Source organism: Falco peregrinus, chromosome 4 (genome assembly GCF_023634155.1).
Source record: "Falco peregrinus isolate bFalPer1 chromosome 4, bFalPer1.pri, whole genome shotgun sequence".
Lineage (NCBI taxonomy): Eukaryota > Metazoa > Chordata > Aves > Falconiformes > Falconidae > Falco > Falco peregrinus.
Window position 1 is genome coordinate 7,786,559 of NC_073724.1, and position 22,060 is coordinate 7,808,618.

Below are 22,060 nucleotides of genomic sequence, written 5' to 3' on the forward strand. Positions count from 1 at the left end.
TTTTCAAACAAGAAAACTGTCTTGTGGTGAGAACCAACACCCCTAAAAGAAGGTTGCCAATTTTTACTCTCTGTTTGCTTCTTTCCATCTGCTTAAAGCAGGACTGAAAAGAAAACAAGCCTGTGACAGACACGGAAATGAACACCACAGAACCAAGTATATGAGCAAATGCCCTTAAACATAGTTAGTAGTTTCTGGGCACTGCAGTGATGGATCTGTGAATGCCAGGTCAACACACACACTCCCACCCACCCACCCCCCCCCTCACCACCCCCTGGTACCCAAGCACTCAAGAAAGTAAACTAGCCACCTCCCTGACAGCAGACACAGGCGTTCCCTTTGCTACCACAACCCTCCGACCACTGGGCATCCTTTTCCCCCAACCTTTGTAGACAGATAGTGTACAAAGCAAGTATAGAAACAAACAAATGAGGACAGTGACATTAAGCAGATCACCTGCTCACAGGGCAATCTTTTTTTATCCTGTGGTAAGTCTAACCATAGCTCCTTAGCTCCTCATACATGCAGCAGTAAGAAAAAAAATAAAAATACTGCTCCAGCCATCACGGCAAGGAGCTTCTACTGTCTCAGAGACAAAGCAGCCCTTCTGTTACCAAATGACGTGATCATGAATTGTTTGCTTTATTCACAAAACTCCTCCAAGCTACACTAAAAGTTGTAATTCAGGTTTAAGCAACTAATGCACTTAGATCACTGCAAGTTCTCAAACACCCGAGCTGTCTGAGCCAGAGGAACACTTACGGGGAATTTACTTTTATTTTGACACAGAGAGGGCTCTGAATTTCCTGTGCTTTAGTCAATGCACTGGCAAGTTCACTGTTGGGAGAAATGGAGGGACACCATCTGCAATGAGCAGCAATTCCACCCCAGTCAGACACGAGACAATGAAACCCAAGCGCCCAGTGAAATGCATCATCCCTTTGCCAACAGATTCCAGCACAAATTACAGTGAAGTTATGTTAGTAGAGAGCTAGCTGGTTAGTCAGCAAAGGAAGAGGAAATGTGCACACACACACAGAGGTATTAACAGCAACCACCAACTTGATTAGTTACCATGGTGTCTAGTGGGACTGGAAGAGAAGACCCAGCCCTGTTACATTCCCAATCTGGCGTCTATATCAGGATCTCTGTAAGGAGAGGAAGGTAAGCAGGATCCGATCCCAGCACACCAAGGCAGAAAGAAAAAAAAAACACAAAAAACACCAAAGTCAGAGCATGAATGGAGACTGTGGCCATGCAGGGGTTCCAGACGCCGCGCAATGCCCCAGCCCACCTCGGTTCAAGGCAGAATGGTTATCTAAGAGTAAGTGCATCTCACCACCACCGCCACCACCACACACTGGGTTAGCATCATGTAGAAGACAGTCCATAAGTTTGGAGGGGGTCACAGCACACTTGGTTTCTCTTTACGTGTCATGCAGAGCTGGCATGGTCAGTGAAAGCAGTATTTAAACCTCAGAGATTACCTTCCCAAGAGAGTAGTTAAAGCTACTACAAGAAATTAGAGTGCATAAACTACTGCTCCAGGCTCAGCACCAGCACGTGTCCTTCAGCGGGAAGACACTGGAGAGCAGGTCACTAGGAAGCAAGGCAAGCGGACCACCTCACGCACACTGCTGGTGCATGACATTGCAGGCTTCTTTTCAGTTCTTAGGGGAAGGACACATGCAGAAGGGGAAAATCAGGCTTTCCACACGATTTTGAGCACACACAGAGCCACCTTTGCTGTATTTAACCTTACCGTTGGTCAATAGCCAACTCACTTTCTCTAAGCTCTCCAACTGGGAAAAGGGAAGGGCAAAGTTTAATTTAGAAATCCCCACAAGCTTATTCTTGGAGTTATTATCTTTTATCCCACAGGCAACACAAAGAACCTGCAGGAAGCAGGATTATTTGTTGTGGAAAGAACAGAAGAGAGTTTTAAGTTTGGGGTTTGTTTCTAAGACTACATACATAATTTTCATTCTTTCTTATAGAAGCAAATGACCAGCTAATTAGAGAGGAGTAAAAAAAGGAAGCGCCTCTCCCACCAGCACCAAGTTCCAGCACCACAGGACTCAAGCCTGCCTTTGTTAGTTCTTGTTGCTTTTTCATATGCCCACTCAAAAGATCTGTGCTTCACTTTGGAGTTACCCGAACGTTAAAACCTTGCAGGGATGGTAACAGTTAACAAAAAACAGACAGTGAATGAGAATGGATGCAGAGTGGCTACTCCTTCCTTACTTTGAAGTGTGGTGATGAATGGGGTTTTGGCAAGTATACTCCAGGCACAGGAGCCAGACACTGGTAACTGAAAAATCCAGTCTTAATCTCGACACAGAGCATTCCTTAAAAGTGCATGTGTGGCACTTTTCCTTCGGGGGTTGGGAGCGGTAGAGGGAAGCAGGGCTGGAGGGGAGGGAAGGGGAACGGACCAGAGCCAGGGGATCTTGGATTAATTATTCTTAGGGCATATATGCTTGTGGCTGGGGATCAGCCCCAACATTTAGTGATTTTCAGGTGCAACTCATGGTCAGTAGATCTTTTCAAGCACAGTACAAAGATAATCATTATGGGGAGATGACCAGTGTTCCACGCTGCCATACCCTATCTCTAGCCATGATTGCCAAGGCTTGGCTGAAACAACTCCTACCCCCCTCTAAGCCCTCCCTCTGATCCTGCTGATGTTCCTCACACCATCCACAGGTGAGGAGGGAGATCTCTTACCCAGAGTATCGTTTTTTAGAGTTGTTCTTTCTGATGACAAGACACACGACAATAGAGATGAGCGGTGAGAGACCTGTAACCGTACCGATGACTATCCCTGCCACCATGGCAATGGGGAACGCAGGCAGGCTGTCTGGGGAGAGAAGGGAGAAAACATTCAACTCTTCTGCATTCCCTGATCAACAGAAGTGCAAACCACAAACGCTCTTGACCTTGGATTCATTTAGAGCAGAAGGCACTAATGTAACATCCAGGAATTACAACATGCAGCCTAAGTGGTAGCGATAGCAGGCAGCCAGCAGCGTAAGGCATGAACAGAGCACACACCAAGAGCGTTCCGAGCGTCACCGTCCTTCAGAAGACAGTTTATATTGAACCAGGAATTTTCACATGTCAGGGAACACAAGTGACAATGAGGACAACCCTGTCTTATTTTGTATCTGAAGGGAGGGGGGCGTGGAGAGGGATGTTACATTCATCTGGCAGTTCCCAGCAAGGGCAACAGGAAAAGGCAGGCAGGCTGGAGAGTGGAGAGTCGATTTAAATGTAACGCACAGCTAACCGACGAAGGGCCCCGAAGGCAGGGTGTTCTCTGGGTAGCCTGCAGCAGCAGCCTGGCCACCACTCATGATCACCCTTAAGCGTGTTTATACATAATTCTGATGTCTCAGAATACATCTCTATACATTTTTACGGAGTTATTCTTTCCCTTCTTAAGCCAGGATCATTATATGATACTAGTAATGTGCTTACAGGAACACAGTATTGCTTTACTCACGTTTTCCCCGATATAATTTGGGGGGAGAGGAGGCCAAGAAAGAGCAGCCAGAAATAAAGGCCAATCAGAGAACGAGTACAAAAGACTTGCAAGATAAAGAATACACAGACTACCGTTACAGATTTTCCCCAACAGAGTTTGTTCCCAAGAAACAAAGTCCCTCCTCTCCGCTAGAATTGTGGTTAACACTTGGAAAATCTCAGGCCAGAGGGTTTCCTACAAGACTCCATGCTACACTAGCTACTTGCACCAAATACCTGTTGGATCTTCTGCTGATTCACTTGTAAAACACCTTATCTAGAAAAATCTTCCTCTGATACCTGCATCAGATCCTCACAGAATTGTTGAGGTTGGAAGTGACGTCTCAAGATTGTCTAGTCCAACCGCGATGCTCAAACAGGGTGAGCTAGCACAGTTTGCACAATACTCTGTCTGGTTTGGTTTTGACTGCCTCCAAGAACAGGGGACCCCATAACCTATTTGGGAAACCTACTCCAGTGTTCAACCACAGTAAAAATGGGTTTTCTTATATTCACGCAGAATTTCCCGTGTTTCAATTTACGCCCAATGCCTCCTGTCCTGTCACTAGGTGCCAGTGAAGAGCCTGGCTCAGCCTTTAAATCCTACCGATGTACCCCAGCACCTCATGGGAGAATCCCCCTGAGCCTTTCTTCTCTTTTGCAGGCAACACAAACCCCATTCTTCTCTTTTGCAGGCTAGACAACCCCAGCTCCTTCAGATTGTCCTCATAGGAAAGGTAGTCCAGTCCCTTAAATCATCTTAATGACCCTTTGCTGGACTGGTTCCAGCAAGAACCACAGGCCATGGTTAGACAGAGCATTCCCAGCACACTTGCCAGGCTACAGACCAAGCCCATTTTGACATACTTACCTAGAAGGGAGCAGCACGTCACAGTACCCTGAAGCATCACACTAAGAAAAGAGGGCTTACATTTAATAGCGTTCACTCTGAGTTCAGTGACTTTCAGGAGAAGGGCTACCTGAACTCTAGCTGTTTCACTCATCAAGTACCATCATTTGGCCGGATATCGCGTCAGCAGCTTTCCTAGCTCTCCAGTGTTAAGACGCCAGTTCATAACAAAATGGTAATTCAGAGTCTTAGTAAGAAATTAAGATGAAGACATGAGTGCCACAGTTTAAAGGAAGGCACCCTTTCTTTCCAGAACCTTTCAGCATCCCAGAGATCCATCTGTTATTAAGGAAGAGAGTCCTACAAATGATAACACTTTTCAGTTATGAAGAGCGAGATTGCGTTTGAGCCCATGCAAAGATAAATTTATTTGGGGGCATTAAGAAGCAGTAGTTCCCTAGCTGCTGTGCTTGTTCACCTTTCCAAGTGCAGGAATAACTGCAAAAGGATCAAAACAGACATGCATTTCTGTTAGCAGAGCAGCTGTTGCCTTCTACACAAGAAAAAACCCACAGACGCTTTCTTAGAGCAGGAAAGTAAGCAGCAATCCACAACGATAGCGCAGAGTGTCTGCTGAAAGACCGATACCAAAAATCTGATAGTTTTGCCATTTCTTTGACTCAGGTGGGGTCTTTTGGTTGGCTGAATTTGAGTAAAGGACAGCAGTTATGTTCTGTTGACAGAGGTTTTTAAGACCATATTAAAAAAAAAAATAGGCAACCGCTTGCACGTGAATCTAGAGTCTGGCTTTAGTGCCTCTCAGAACATGGTCCAACAGACCACAGAAAAGCTCGCACCATTTTACAACCACATAGTTCAGCAGAAGACTGTCTCCCCACCATGTTTTTCTTATATTCTTCAGCATTCCACACTTACATGAATTCCTCGTAAGTACTTGCAGAGCAGCCAATGGCTTCACTAACAGTCCCAGCTACATAACCAAACACCAGCTTTGAAAGCTAACATCTAGTTTAATAGCTTAACACAAGCCAAAAATCCAGCCTTTCAAAGAAAACTTTTCATTAAATACCACCGTAATTCAAAGCAATTTCCATTTTTCTTCAGTGTGTTAGTATCAGTTTTATGAAAGAGGCAAAACCCCAAAGTTTTCCATTGCTGCTCAGTATAAAGATTTTCATAGGGCAATTCTAATTTCTCCCCCCAGGAGAGTTCAGACCAAAGATGCCTACCTCCAGATGACACAAGCTGTCTTGAACACCATGTTAAGCAGCTTCCTATTACAAGCAGGGGCAGCCTAATGTAAGGACTTGGAATTCCCTACACATTTCTGTCACTTAGGCTTTGAACAGTAGCCCTTTCCAGATTCAGATGCCCTAATGAAAGAATAAACTCGCTTCTCATTCCTGCCAGTCGGATTCTTCCAACAGAGTCGATGGAGCTGTTTGTGCAAACGCTACGGAGATACTGCAGTGAAAATCAGCTGAGTTGGCTTGGCAATTTTAAACAGTTAAGGCAATCCAGATCTTATTAAATGTTTAAACCAAAAAATTCAAGGCTAACCAAGCGTCTATGAGAACACTTAAATGTGTAAAGTATGTATGTGGCTTTGAACAGTTCACAACACCAGACATGATTCAGAACAATTAAATGTATACATACTGGGGAAAAAAATAAAACAAAACCCCCCAAAAAAACAAAAAAATGTTGATATACACTCATTTCCATTGAAAAATTTCCTCCAGCTCAGTTCAGGATGAGTTACAACCTATTACAAGAGCAGTACTTTCAGGTAAAGTCTGAATGCGAGACAGTGTTACAGCTATAGCTTGAAAACCTGTTTTCAAAGTCTTCCTGAGAATTTGAAGACAAGCGCTGCCCATTTTTCTGATGTCAGGAAGTATTGGTAAATACAGGGTTCCCTTCAGAAACAGATTCTCTTGTCCAGATGCTCCACCTATGGGGAAACTGGCATGCAAGTCTGTTGAAAAATATCAGCTAAATTAGTGTAGTGAAGCCAGTCTTCATTTGCTTAACCTGGGTTAAAATCTGAAGATTTTTTTTTTTTTTTTTTTTTTTGCCAAGACAGCCTGATTTTGCCAAACCAGCAGTTGCTTTACTGCTTCTTTGGGGAGACTATCAATGCATTGTAAGAAAATAAACTGATCCTGTTTTATACAGACTTCAAACTTTGCAGAAACAGAAAGCTCTAAGCGATGGTGGGACCTCTGGAGGTCCCACGAAACTCAAACTGCTCTGTGAAGAGAAGAGTTAGATACAGACCTTGCCTACCTAAATACATGGAATGACCTCACGAGCCAGGGTACACACCTGTGACAGCAGCAGTATCATTCTAATTACGGCATACACATACGCATCTTCCCTAACATATTAACATCTAATGGAATAGCTGTATCAGCACTGCCACTTATGAATTCAACATTTATTCTTGTCCTTATTCAATATAAATCTGGAAATCTTGTCACTGTAAGAACCATTTCATTGTAGGAACAGTCACACTTTGGCTGACCTCCAGCTTAGCTAGAACAATCAAATATTTTGGATGGCCGAGGAAAATAAAGAGCCAAATTGACACAGAGAATAGAAGTGCTCTTGAGCTGTGATCATTGTTACCAAATGCTAAGCAGAAGCCTTAAATGACTGCAAGTAGCCAGCCCTACCAGTTTATAGGAGTCACCAAGGAACATCTGAGTAAAGCAGACTGAATGCACATCCAACACAAACACCTTCACACGTCAGACAGTAGCGTTTCACTGTCTGTCCGTACATGCTTGGCCCAGATGATTATTTTCCAGTATATATCCAGGATGGGTTCCAAAAAGAAGAGTCTGCCACTTTCTCTCCTTGCTCCCCAGATTTCAAAAGTCATCCTAACCCCTGATGTAGCAAAATACAGGGAAAAAAAAAGTCATAGGACTTTGAAACAAGAAGATGGGGTTTCATCAAGGCTTCCATCAGTTTTTGCTAATACGTGTTAAAAGCATAGGGATTAGTAGGTATAGAGGAAAAGGGTATACGACATTCCGTTTTTTAAACAGCTGACAGAATATCGGTTCAATTATTAGGACCTGTAAGAAGACGGTTAAAAAGACAGCTGTTCCCTCCAGGCTACTCCCCCACCCCCAAGAAAAGTGGCAGACACAGAAGGGGGAGGCAGGAAAAAAAGGAAGGAAAAAAAATATATAGGGTGAATACCTTTCTCCACAACTCTAACTCGTATTTCTCCTGGTTTGACAACAATGTCAGGTGGGTTCTTGACATCACAAATGTAAGTGCCGTTGTCCCGGAACTGCATGTTTGATATACTGATTGAAGCATCTTTCTTGTTAAGATCTCCAGCCCAAGTGATCCTGTCCTTAAATGGTATGTCCTTTCCAGGGTATGGCTTTCCATTAAAGTAATAGAAAAACTGCAGTCAAGGAAAAGAGGATATAAGAACAATGCAATTAGAGATCACAGAGCTACATTGCTTCTCTCACTATTACAGCATTCTCCCAGAATCCACTGTATTATATACAGCCAGTATTTTGAGATCTTTTTTTCCTCCTGCCTCACCACTTCAGCCTGGCTTGCATAACCACACCATGGCTTATACCTCAATTATACTATCGCAACAGACTGCAAGTTTCACTCTCTGCTGGTTTTGTTTTGTGGTTGGATTTTTTAGGGGTTTTTTTCCTGGTTTTGGGGACATGGTGTTTCTCAGACAAGGAGGTGGAAGAAAGAGAAAAAGGCAGTTAACCTGGGAATAATTAAAGAACAGAACAGTTCTGCATCACAGCCATCAGTCTTTCAGGTACAGGAAGACTTCTGCATCCTAGTAGGAAAAGGATACCAAGTTTCCTATCTTGTGTTTTGCAATGTGTTACTTGCAACTGCAGCACAGCTAAATTAACAGGCAATACCCTCTTTCCCTCCACCCCCAAAATAATCCCGTAAGTAACTAAGGGTGTACCTAGCTGCTTTCCAGAAACCTTCACATTAAGTAAACATAACTGTTTCCCAGTTTTTAGGCAATGAAGTTGCACACTGGCCCTGCACTCCCTAGACATGACCAAAAGTCCTTGGAAGAATGAACCTGTTTGGTACAGTCTGAAGAGAAACCGCATTTTTCCTTGGTATACCTGACTCAAATTGGAATTTACAGCAGAATTGTACAGACTTCTACAGGACAACTCTGCTTTCAAACATACGGGATGTTTGAACAATGGCCATAACCTTAATAGAGGGATCAAGGCTATACTGCAGGACCACATTCATTCTTAATTTCACCTTCTAAAAGAGAGCAAAACAAACTTAACCAAGAATCAGCCTGAACCCTCTTCAGTTCAGTCTCCAGAGCATGGTTAAAAAACTTTAAGACAATATTCCAGCCTCCTCTTTCTACAGCGTTCTTTACAAAGCAGTCTCTCTGCCACCAGACTGGCTACAAGTCAGTTCTCTTCCCATTCAAGTCATCTCCCATCTCTTTTCCTGTTCCCATCCTTGATCTGAGGCTCGCCTTTCCAACATCCTCTCCATCCGACCCACAATCGGGATATCAGGCCTCATCACCTGGCAGCACAGTTCTTATCCAGATCAAGTATGTGCACACGACCATCTGTTGGGCTGCAGTCAATCTGACACTTATCTGTTGTTTACAGGCTAGCACAAATCCAACCAACTCATCTGGTAGGAAGTCTGCTAGCACACAGTCATCTGTCAACATTTTGGAGGAAATCTGCATCAGTCTGCAGCGTTTCCAGCTGGATTATAACCTTTAGCACTGGGGCACTGCGTTACCACACCCCTGGGCACAGAGGAGTCATCCGACTGGAAGTCTAGAAGGCAAGACACAGATTCCTCAGCTCTCTAGGTGTCCTCACCTGGGGAAGGAGAAATCACAAAGTAAAGTCTGTCCTGAAACACGAGCTAAGTGACTCAAGCCACTCCATGCTTATGATTAAGTGATTTAACACAAAACTTCTACCGAAACCTAAAGCTGATGGGTTTAGACTGGTTTAAGCCAATTGTGAAACTCTGCTGTCATCAGACATTTCCTTCCTGCAGAGCTGCCTCTATAACTGGGCATGTGACGGGAGAAGGGGACAAGCAGGGGAAGCTTTCAGCCTCTCCACGCTGCCGCAAGATTGCAGTGCTGATTCTGGAGAGGCACAGGACCATCCTTTCCAGGTGCAGTATGGACTTAGCTCAGATATAAGCTGACCATGAGACTGATCTTTCAAATCAATGCCCATCAAGCCATGTAATGAACAAGACTTGGGTTCATAAAACAAAATAATCTTCCCTCTATACCTCCCCCACCTCCTCAAAAGAAACGGGGAATTAACATCAGACCATGCTGGGTCACTTCTGCTCAAAAATAATTTGCTTTTCTCTCAGTTGTGCTGATAACTGCATCGAGGTAGAAGGTCTAAATCGACTTCACTTCCAAAAAAATACTATGTCCTGAAGTTGTATTTCTGCAATAAAGGGTTTGGACCGTGATGCACAAAGGGAAGGGCAAAACAGGATATGTGATGGATATGTCTATGGGGAGAGGAAAACAGATGGCTTCTTTTCACCCATCCTGTTCCACATTGGCAGGAAACATGCCCTACTTCCTTAAGCTTTTGCCCAGCTACTGCTTTGGCTTGCCGAAGAGAAGAGTTCCCTTTTCCAAACTAAACACTTATTCACTGAGAGTTCAGATTTGATTCTTCAGAGCTCTCTATATTGAGTAAGATGCTCATACACTGTTTTGCATCATCTCTGTTCTAAGCATTGAAGGGCTCCTAGAGTTTAAATGACCTCACGGCTGCAGTAGAGGGAAGGAGACAAACACTAACAGGCTGAGCATCTTTCCTGCTGCCCCGCAGTCCTTTGTTCTGCTTCCTCTAAATTCTCACTCATGGCAAGGAATAAGAGAGAAGCAGAAGTGTCAGAGCTGACTCAGGCACGCACAGCTTAAGCGACAGAGGAAGAAGACAGCTAACAACCTACCAAAGCTACTTCTTTGAAGTTTCACAACCAAAGGATCTGAGCCCACCTGTGCTCAACGCAGAGGAAACGAGCGATGGCAATTTTTATTAGCCTGAGTTGCTTGCTAGTCTGATTTTTCACTTGTCAAAAAACTAAGACGTGAGGAAGCAACTGCTTACTGATTTGAGCAATTCAATTCTCTTCTGAAACCAGGGGGACTGGTCTTGCTTTAAACCCTTTCAAACAGAGGCTATGCAGTACACAAGCAGAAAATAATCAACATGTACAACACACAATGTAACACTGTAATAGCAGTAACCCAGATTCTGTGACGGCTATCATTCAGTGCACCGCTCTGCAGCTCATTTCAAGTGCAAGAGGATACAGAACTTAGGAGAAGATTCCTAGATGCTCATCTGCTTTGTACATACTGCTACCACACCAAAACCCCTCTCCTCTGACTGTTTAACAAAGTACTGGTATATTTTACAGCTGCTGCACACTCCTGTCTTTGCAGAGATCTAGCATATGGCAATACTTTTAAACAACTTTTAAAAAGCCCCCCTAAAATCACAGTGATGAAGACACAACACATGAAAGGAGGCTCCAATTCCTATCTGCTTGATCCTGAGCCAACTAGAAGACCTCTGAATCCTTATCACAGCCTCCCCCTCCCAGATTTGTTCCCCTACAGCCATTCCTTACTGAGATACGAGTTGCAGCTCCCTCTGGTTGAAAACTCCAAGAAACAGATGCCGCGCTGCTGATCACTTCCACAGATGTAAATGTGCATGGAAGCTTTGCGTCTGTCCCATTCTCCACAAATATCTCCTCCGGTGTGTTGACCTCTACTGCTGATACTTTAACTGTATGGGAAAGGTAAAGAGAAGAAAGAAGGAGAACAAGTGGCATCAGTGCTGATTTCGAGATTTCGAGAATCAAGAAGTTCATATCACGTTGCTTGTAAGAGGAAAAGACACCACCAATTCCTACACCAAGAGTGCGCACAGACATTGCATTGTACCTGCGATATAAACCAGAGCAGGCCAGTTCACTTCTCTTTCCTTGCATTATCTGTTACAGGATGTTTTCCATCCACAGAGGTTTCCTCTACAACAGTCTGTGGAAGTCAATTCTATAGTGCAAAGGATGAGTTTAAAACTCTTTCCTATTACTGCCAGCAGCCATTGTAATAAACAAGCCCCATCGGAGGAACTAACATCTTGAACTCGGCTATTACTCAGTTTCCTCTCTGGCTCACATCTTGTTTCCCATCTCCAGTTTTTCTCAGCTGTAGGTAGAACAAAAGTTCACCTCCAGAAAGCTGAGGAGTAAAGCTCTCTGGCTCCCAGCTACGCCATCTGATCCGCTCTCTGGCAGCCTTCGAGGTCCTCATGTGCAAGCCCTCATAAACAATCACTCAGCTATAGTTCAGAAACATGACAGCAGTTTAAGTTTTCTTCTGCCATGAGGCTTACGCATGGGCAAAACAGCAGACCACAACCACCCCCCAGAATTAAAGTAATCAAGGCGAATACTGTGCTGGTACTGGTAGTTTTCCTACAGACTGAGTGAAATTCAGTGTGATTTGGAAAACCTGCTGAACATATTGCTTATCTGGCACCCTTTAAACCACAAAGACACTATCCCTATCCACATTTAAGCAAAGATACATCTGCATATTCATTCAAGTTTATGTTAAGAAGCAAGGCATGATCTTGTGACATCACAAAACAATGTCTTTCAGCGTTTGTGTCACATCCGTGTGAAAACAAAAATCTTGTAAAATCACTGTGGCTGGATGCACATACGCCATGTGCCCTCGGTAACTCAAATGTGACGTTTTGGGTTTTATTAAACCATAGGTTTCAGCACAGAGACGGTACTAGTAATCTGCTTCTGATCACATGATTCTGTATTTCTGAGCTACAATATCTTAAATACAGGGGGGTTCCTCCCTTATTTGAAGAGGAAAGCAAGTCTTCCTGCTTCTTCAGTATCTTAGCTGATTTATTTCTCAAACAAACTAGCTCTTGAAGTAGGCAAACTGAAAAGAACGAGTCCAGACAAAGACAGGGTAAAAAACCCAACCAAACAAACCTACATTAGTCCTTAAATCATGGGGTTCATGCTTTTAGTCAGTGAGAGCTACCAGCTCAGCAGCCTTCAAAGTCAGACAGCAAGCTTCCTTCGAGTGACATGACCATCCTAACACGTAGGTTTGCCTTAAATCAGATTATTTTATCGGAGCTTAAAATTAAGCAAAGCCCATGCTCCGTAGGGAATTTTAGAAACCGTCTTTTACACAGGCAAATTTAAGCCTCGTTCCCCAAGAAAACAAAGCTCATGTGAGCTGTGCCACTTCCCATCTTCCTCCCTCCGCCCCGAGAATCTCTTGGGCATCCCCAGCTGAGCGGCTGCAGCACAGGGCCACCAACACAGCAGGCAGCTGGCCACGCCACACAGCCCGCCTGCGAGCTCTGGAAGCTGTAGTTCCGTCCATGAAATGGCTGAAAGACGAAAGAAATGCAAAACACCCCGGCCACGTGGATACACCCAAGGATGGCGACGCGGCTGGCTTTGTGGGAACCGCTGTCTCTCACCCAAGCACATGGCAAGCCAGGGGAACGCAGAGCACATGCCCAGGGGACACGGAACGAGCACACAAACACCGCAGGGGTGGGAAAATTAAGCATATCAGTTTAATTACAATAACCAGAACCAGAAGAAACCATCATTCACTCATTTTGCCAGTCAGAGTCCATGCTGTTCACTCCTCAAACTCACAAACTCCTCAGTCCCATCAGGTTACCCCTGATCCCTCGGACTCCCCGGCCACTGCTTCTCTCATTTCTGACCAGTGAAAGGGGAACAGCACCCTAAGGGAGGGGGATTATTTTCCCCAAGAGGTTGTATCAGAGCTTCCTTTCTCTTGTACGTACTTGGACTATGGGCCAAAAAATATTCCTTTGTAAAACAATTACCAAATATTTATTTGGAATATACAAAGGCTTCTAGCAGTTCAATGAAATGAACTCAGAGCTGCTGTGCTTTATGTATTTTTTCCAGCTAATGGAGTAGAAAAGAAAAAATAAATAAAACCCATTGTTTTGCATCCAAGCCACAGGACAGGCCTTCCTTTCAAGCATAAACCAAGCAAGATGCCCTCAGCATTTGTGTAGGAGGAAAAGAGTCTGCACAGACATTGTCTGCTTGTACGTGGTACGGAGAACTCCTTGCCACACACAGGCAGTGGGTAGCACAGATCTGCTTCATCTAAAGAAGTCACTGTTCTAACTCACCAGCAACCTGTGAGAGAACTGTAGCAAAGCAAAAGAAAAAAAAATTAAAAGCCAACTTCTCTCTACAGTCTGGGGAGGCAGGAACTGTGTAATCTTGTACAGATATTTCCAGCAATTTTAACTTTCATATGTTCTGTTGTTGTCCCAGCTCCATGTTTTCTTTGCTCATTCTCTTCCCCCAGCCTAAAAAAAGCCCATCATTTTATTTGTTCTTTCAATGTGCACCGCCTCAAAATTTTTTTCCTGCCTCTGTGGTCTTACAGCATGAGACACCAGTTCCTCAAATCTTAACGTGATTGTTTAGAAGTAATAGAGAGGCCATAACATTTGACATTTGTTCACCCTTAGCCCTCTGCTCTTGTACTTTCACTGATAGGGTGGCAGTTCCCACTACCTTGAACTTTTTGGCCTCTTCTGCCCTAATAAAATCCACATGGATCATCTCCAGCTCCAGCTCTTTTCCTTCTCTTTCCACATTTGCCAGGATTACATCCTTCTTCCAGCTCCTCCAGCTTTTTTAATACTTCAGCTGAATTCTGAGTCATATTGCAGTCACACTTACTTCTCCATTCCTCAAGCTTACTCAGCCTAGTTCCTCTCAAGAAAAAAAATTATCACAGGAGACTGTCTGAGACAGAAGAGAGCTTTAGGAAGAGAAGGTCTGCAAGGTAGGTAGGGCAAAGATAAACATTTGCTCTTCTCCCATAGATCCTCCTTGATCCCATCACCCTGTCCAACTGCCCGTAGCCCAAATATTTCCCTCTGAACATCTCTTCCAGCCTTCAACCGCTTTAATTCTTTTTTTCAGCAGAAGGATGCTTCTATTTTTCTCACCTACCATCAAAACTGTCAGGAAAAAAAAACCCACCTATGCCTTTTCAGCCATTTCTTTTTCACCTCTAGTGTTGTTGGAGCTAAAACTGCTCCAACTATACCAGCTCTCACCAGCTCCATCTTCAGCCCCCACACTTCAATGAAGACTCCAGCCTCACCTTCCTTCTCAGACAATCCTCCTACTCTTGAAACAGGACATGACACTCTTAAAAATCTTACTACTCTTACTTACTTACTAATCTTTTCTTATTGTTCCCATCATGGATCGTCACTCTTCATCAACGCTCTCTCTATTCTCAGGTCTCTTTTTTTTCCTCAGTATCTTGTCTCAGGGATCTCACCCGCAAAACAAGTTCAGCTCCCATCACTGCACTGACTACTCAGATCTGTGTCTCTGCTCAGGATCTGTCTCCTTATGTTCAAAGAACAGTCTCAGTCTGACATCTTTGTCAATGCTAAGTTGTCAGCTCACACTAAATGGGATGAAAACAGAGTTCATTTCTTCCCTCAGAGCCCTCCACAACTGCATTTATCACCACGGACCTGCCACATGTCTCTCCAATTCATAACCTGCACAGCATCTTTGACTTTGAACTCTTCTGAGGTCAAGACAGAGTCTTTCAGAGTTTCTAGCCACCTGCTCAGCTGACACTGGTCTAAAAACTCCAGTCTGTATCTTGGCCTTCGTTACTGTGATGTCCTTTCTGCTCTGGACAGATGGTCAGTAACAGACCAGTAAGTATCACAGTTCCTGGTAACCAAACTGCTCCAAGGGTGACATTGAGAAGAGGAAGACACTGCATAGGCAAGATCACTGCTTTCCTCCATTAACTGACTATAGAAGATGTAGTACTCAACAACACACGCTCAGAGCAAGCACTACACCTTATACAACATCTCCAATTAACCAGCGTTATTATATTGACTTAATACTGGTTTAAGTTGCTTGCTGGCTATCCTACAGGTCAAAGTCTGGATACTTCCCTTTGTCTGCTACCACAAACTGCTTACATTCAAGGCTATATCCTCCATTAAACACAATAATATGCAAATCATGGTCCCCTCCCCAGAAACAAGTTACAAGGTCACGAACTGACATGACAACTTTACACAGGGTTATAGAGATCGACCTATGCATGCCACGGTCATTTAAATGACACCAAGCGTCCAGTCACCCCTCCCTGTTTCAGGATTAAGGGACTCTTGCCCCAGCCATGTTACAGCATTGATCTCATCAGACTTTTCAAATCCACATCGCAGTACCTTCTAGGCACTGTCCCTCATGCCTGGGAGGATCTGCTCAAAAACTGAAAACTTATTTAACTTCCCTCAAGACCTCTTAAGTGCCTCCAAAATATCTGGTAACAGCATCTGTATAAATCCAACAGCGCCTAAGCTGCCACTGCTCGGAGATCAATGCATGCTAAAGCTGAAGGTGTTTTTTCCTGCCTTTACTTCTATCCCCTGGTTGCTTACACTTGTTTCCTAGTGGTTAAAAAAAAATAAAAATCTTTCGGGCAAGAACTGCTTTTGTTCTACATTTTTGTATACAGAAATATGGCCCCCATTCTACTAGGCAAAGGTTGAAAACTTGGTTTGGTAGCACAGGACAAGGAAATCCTTCCTTGCACTGAAGGTTTACACTAATTAACACTGAGCTAATTAAAATTTCTTTGTAGAACAGAGTCTCCACTGAGATCTTGGATTCAATGAAAAAGTTCTGCTAACTAAGCCTATGAACACATCAAAATAAACTCGATTCCCTTGGATCCAATTCAGCTTGATCACTAGGAGTCTTAACAAACCAAGAATGCAAACAATTAATACTGTAATCACAGGCATCTTATTTCCACAAGCACAAACACAGCCTAAGCGGAAACTATTATCAGATCACTAAATACTAGATGCTTACAGTTCCCACCCTACACTGGGAAAAGCGTTAACACTCCCTTCCTCTTGAAATGGCTAGTCATCAGTTTATTAATTAATACAAGCAACTTGCTTCATTTATCTTATAGATACCTAGTAATAGAGACATTCATACGATTTATAAATAAAGTCTCTTATGAGGAAATAATCAGAAAGTCTGATGAAAGAAAGATGGAAAGATTCAGACAGGCTGTTACAGGTTACAAGTTGATGATGGAGTCACAGATCAGGAAAATGGAAAGAAGTGCATTAGTACAGCAGCACCTGAGCAATACACATTTAAAGGTCTCAATAAAACAACAGAAAAGTCAGTGTATTGTTATGTTCACCAGGGTTTTCCCAGCAGCCCAGAAGTTTCATCAGAGAGAAGGACGTGGGACTTCCTGATGACTAGGGGTCACAAGCCAAAAAAACAACACACACTTGTGAAACAGCGCTTTTGTTAAGAAATACTCTTAATGTCAAGCGTGTTGTGAAATATCGAAGTCTACTATTGGCAGCAGTCTCAACTATAGTTGCACGACATTTAGTTCTTTCACCCACAAAGCGCAAATTCCATGTAAAATCAGCATGAAACAACAGCAGCAAGACCCCTACAAAACATTTTGGAAAACCAGCACATAGTTATAGTGCCCTCCTGCAATTATAGGTACTTAGGTCCCCATAGTCCATCATTTCTTCACTGTAGATAAAACACCTGGTGGAGAAATCCTAGCCTTCATGTCTTAATAGACAGGAGTAGACATGCCCAAATCATTCCTCTGAAACTCCACAAGATCTGTTAAAGCATCCAGATGCTGGACCGAATTTCCATACTGCCCTGGTTTCAGCTGGGACAGAGTTAATTTTCTTCTCAGTAGCTGGTGCAGGGCTGTGGTTTGGATGTGGTGTGAGAACAACGCTGATAACACACTGATGGTTTTAGTTGTTGCCGGGTGATGTTCACACTAAATCAAGGACTTTTCAGTTTCTCGGGCCCTGCCAGCCAGAGGGCTGGTGGGGCACGGGGAACTGGGAGGGGACACAGCCAGGACAGCTGACCCCAACTGGCCAAAGCGGTATTCCTTACCATGGGACGTCATGCTGGCTATATAAACTGGGGGAAGAAGGAAGATGGGGACATCCAGCATTATGGCGTTTGTCTTCCCGAGTCACTGTTCTGTGTGCTAGAGCCCCGCTGTCCCGGGGATGGCCGAGCCCTGCCTGCCCGTGGGGAGTGGGGAACGAATCCCTGGGTTTGCTTTGCTTTGCTTGCGTGCGCGGCTTTTGCTTTGCCTATTACATTGTTCTTATCTCAGCCCTTGAGTTTTACGTTCCTTACCGATCCTCCTGCCCATCCCTCTGCGTGAGGGGCAGCGAGCGAGTGGCTGCGTGGGGCTGGGTTGCCGGTCAGGGCTAAACCACGACACGTACTAAGAATTCATTGACATCATTTAGCCTTAACATGGAAGTGAAATCCATGCCAGCCATTCCACCCAGGAGCAAACCATGCTGTATTTCATAAGGAAAACACACAAGTATTAAGGAGCCACGTATGTCAGCGTAACAAAAAACACTGTCTGACCATCTCCACACTAGAAATCCATCATAGCACTATCTGGTCTGAAGTCTTATTAGGTGTATAGATATAAAAATGCATATATACACATATATTTCTAAATCTATGTCCTTGCCTGTCATTGTGGTGGGTTGACCCACAGCTAGCTAGCTGCCAGATGCCCAGCCAGCCACTCTCTCACTATCCCTTCCCAAACAGGACAGCTGCAGAAAATAAGATGAAAATGGTCACGGGTGGAGGTAAGCACAGGAAGATCACTTACAAATTACTGTCCCAGGCAAAACGGACTTGACTTGGGGAAAATGAATTTATTACCAATTAAAATAGAGTTGGATGGTACAAAACAAAGACAAAAATTAAAATATCTTTCCATCATCCCTTTTTTCCCCCCAGCTCAACTTCATTCCCTCATTCCCAACTACTCTACCTCCTCCCCGCTCCCAGGTAGCCAGGGGGAGATGGAGAGTTGTGGTGAGTCCATAATAGCTCCTTGCTCCTCAGACCTTTTCCTGCTCCTGCATGAGCTCTTCCCAAGAGCTTGCAGTCCTTCTGGAGAACCTACTCCCGCTTGGGGTCTCCACAGGCCATGGCACCGATACCTGCTCCAGTGTGGTCCTCTTGATGTGCTGCAGGTGAATACCTGCTCCACAGTAGTTTCTCCCAAAACTTCCAGGGGCTGCTGGGGAATCTCTTCCCCAGTACCTGGAGCACCTTCTCCCCTCTTCCTTTGGGGTTTGCAGTGTTGTTCTTCACACTTTTTCCTCTCTACGTCATTTTTTGTTGTCCTTCTTTCCAATCAGAGACTTGTGGATGTGGGGGATGACAGCTCCACCGGCAATGGTGGCTTTGATCACTCCTCACTCCCTGTGTGGTGCTTTGTCCTTCTTAAACATTATCACAGAGGTGCCACCAGCTCAGCGGAGAGGCTCAGCCGTGCCCTGCGGTGGAGCGGGCTGGAACTGGCTGCATCAGGCACAACGCAGCCCCAGCCTCTCCTCACAGAGGCTGTCCCTCCACCCCTGCCACCAAAACCTTAACACCTACACCCCATACCTTCAACTATAATGCAAAGCAACATCAGCTACAGAAACAACAACAAGACAAAGTCACACCAACCAATCTTGACATGTAAGTTTCCAAGCAACTAAAACGAAATTCCACGGCCTCAAAGGAGGACAGAACAGTTTAGTTTCTCTGTCAAATGCCAACCACCAGAACAGCTTTTTGCTGCTGCCACAGCAGCTCCGCAGGCTGCCAATCTCGTCAAGTAATTCAGGCTGCTGAAGGAAAAGGCTTCCTGTCTTCAGTAACGCTGCCAGTCCTGCAGCACCCTACCAGCGCTACAAAACAGAAAGAAAATCTGCTGACACCTAGCCCGTGAACACCTACCACCTCCTGCTGCCTTGCTGCTGGGAACATTCATCCCCCGAGCAGAGACGAGCTCAGACGAGCATCTGCTAACACAACGCTTGCTTTCCCTTGGCCGCTTTGCACATTCAGCCAAGCTCTGCCTGACTCAACGATGAGGGGAAAAAAATAGCAACTTGTTCACCCCATGTGAAAGGAAATCAGTTTCATTGAGAAGCCTTAAGCAGGCTGTGACAAAGCTGCCAAAGCAGTCAATAACATCCACGAATCTCAGCCCCGCATGCCCCTGTGTGCCTACTTTGACAGAACTTAAAAGATAAGTCTGCAGAGTCACTAAGCTTTGGTACCACCTTCTGCTCCCAGGCAGCAGAGCCAGTTTTCAAAGTGGTCTCCTCCACATGATGCAGAGCTGCTCACTGCTCTACCAAGGGGCAGCAGAAGAACCTATGCTGAGATTTACTTCCAAAGCCCATGCTTTTCATCAGAAATGAGGAACAAGCATGAGAAACTGCAGAGAATGTCTAAGCTCCCTTGCTGGCCAGGCCACAGATTCCTTGTTCAATCCCAAGGAAATAATTTCACTTGTGTAACGCTCTCTCAACCTGGAAAGCATAAAATTGAGATGCTTGTAAAGGTGCCGAGATCCCAGAACAAGTAAGCATAGTTGCACTGCTTCATGCTCCAATTACAGAGTCAGTCATATGTCAGGTTTGGGCAGATGCTCATTTAGTCTTGAAGCCAATAACATCTAGCCCTGTTCTAGTAACTCTTCCTTGGGGATCACAAAGAATACTTCCCTGGCGGTGCTGCAGACTGGGACACCAATCAGCAGCTCAGGTACTTTCCAAACCAGACATCATATTTTTCCATTCAACAGCCCTTAAGTGGTTTTCCTTCCATGACCCAGTAAGTTTACAAGTCTTCAAGTAAACAGTTCTTGTTGACAAAGTCAAACCAGAACAGTGAAAAACCCAAAGGGGCAACATAAGCAAAGCCATTGGAAGTGCAAAGGGTAACCGGGACAGCTGATGGCAGCTGTTCTACCTCCAATCTTGCAATACTAACAAAGTCACTAACACACACACCAGATTACTCCTTGGGCGCAAGGAAAGACTCCAGAAAATGGGAATTAAGATTAAAGAAAGGCTACATGGAACAAGATGATCGAGAAGACATCTTAGAAGAGTCTCCCTGAAACACACCAAGTTTTTCCCAGGGAAAAAAAAAAAAAAAAAAAAAAAGATACCATTAAGCTTGCTTAATTAAAGACCTGAGAGAAGCTGGCTACACATGCTCAACACGTGGCAGAGAGTTGAGAAAGAAAACATCCCACCATCATAAACATTTCCTAGAATTACTACAGCAATCTACTAAAACTGTCACAATGTCTACTAAAGAGAGTACTGAGGATCAGAAGTTGCAGGAAAAAGGAAACCCCAAAACCCAACCAAACAACAATAAAACAAAACAAAAAAACCCCCAAGGTGCAGAACAGTAGAGTGGGACACATCACTGGCTGGAACAAAAGCTTCCCTCTAGGTCAGCACTGGTTATTAGTACTATTTCAATTGAAACTGTGTTAAAAGTACCAGTCATGTTGCCAACTGCTGATGGTGTGCAGCAACTTTTTGACAAAATCTAGCATTAGCAGCATGGAAGCTACCAACTTCCAAAACAAACTTGGCAGTACAATTTAGGATACACAAGTTTCACAAGGAGATACAGTGTAAAAAGGCTACATACCAAACAGACCTAAGCGGCTGCCCTTTCCGCACCCCCTCCCCCCCTTTTACAATAATCAATCCACAGAATTGCAACCAACTCAGGGACAACAAATCTCTATACACCAAGAAACATTTGCAGAAGATGCACTCTGAACCATCCAAGGTATTAGAACCATTTCAGTACCAGTCACGCCCACCTGCCATCATTCCTGGCCCAGCATCACGTCCACCTCTTGCCAAGTATTGGTATTTCCACCAGCCTGAAAGGTGAGCACAGAGCTTTTTCCTGCATACAGAGGGACCTGGTTAAAACCTGTTAAATAAAATCCCACCACTTAACAGAGCAAGGAGTTAGAGACAGCTGAAATGAAGCCCTCCAAGCGATTACCCTCATCAGCTAACAGGGTATTCAGTCACATGGCTCACCTATTCTGGTGTGACTAGCAAGTGACTTTCAGCAGTTCCAGCAAATCCAAAGCTCTCTGAGGATGAGATCCCTTACTGCTCCATTGACTGCTGCACGCCTGCAGCCAGCTCTGGCACCTTCTTCACAGCAGTCTTACGCTTACTTGCTAACCAAACTCGCCAATTTACTTGCTGAGCAAACTGACAACTAGCTATAACCTGCAGCAGTGCAGCCACAAAACCAAAAGAAAAAGCCCTTGCTATGTATTTCAAAGCATTGTTTCGCAAAAATTTGTCAGTGGTGGTGCCAATTTAAATAGCCCCCTATGCATGTTCGTAACATAACATGATAAATCTGACCAGGAACTAACCCATGTTCAAAACAGCCCTTTTTCCATTGTTTTCATTTAAACCAGACCAACACCCTAACCCTGTCTGATGTAAACCATATTTGAACAACAACAATTAAGCAACGTTAGGAAGCACCAAGTAGTACCAAGTAACTAAGCAGGACCTGCTTCAGCTGGCTCTTCCCAGGAATGCTTCTCTTTTGTGAAGTATTTAC

At 44.3% G+C, this 22,060-nt stretch overlaps 1 protein-coding gene across 11 annotated transcripts in view; it reads right to left on the reverse strand.

Moving 5' to 3' along the window:
- Window positions 1-22,060, reverse strand: part of MPZL1 (myelin protein zero like 1) — a 39,989-nt gene that overhangs the window by 12,272 nt on the left and 5,657 nt on the right. For 3 of the 11 annotated variants that reach the window (XR_008746766.1, XR_008746765.1, XM_005236059.4), the window contains exons 1-3: window positions 11,081-12,660; window positions 7,610-7,823; window positions 2,728-2,860 (exon numbers count right to left, since the gene is read on the reverse strand). Coding sequence is in view for 5 of the 11 variants with exons in the window: in XM_005236059.4 (XP_005236116.4) it covers window positions 2,728-2,860; window positions 7,610-7,823; window positions 11,081-11,446 (713 nt within the window). In the remaining 6 variants the exon portion in view is untranslated. Of the gene's footprint in view, window positions 1-762; window positions 838-1,074; window positions 1,149-2,727; window positions 2,861-7,609; window positions 7,824-11,080; window positions 12,699-22,060 lie in introns of those variants that run through there. The other 8 variants (XR_008746768.1, XM_055801454.1, XR_003553824.2 and 5 more) reach the window with 6 other exon arrangements.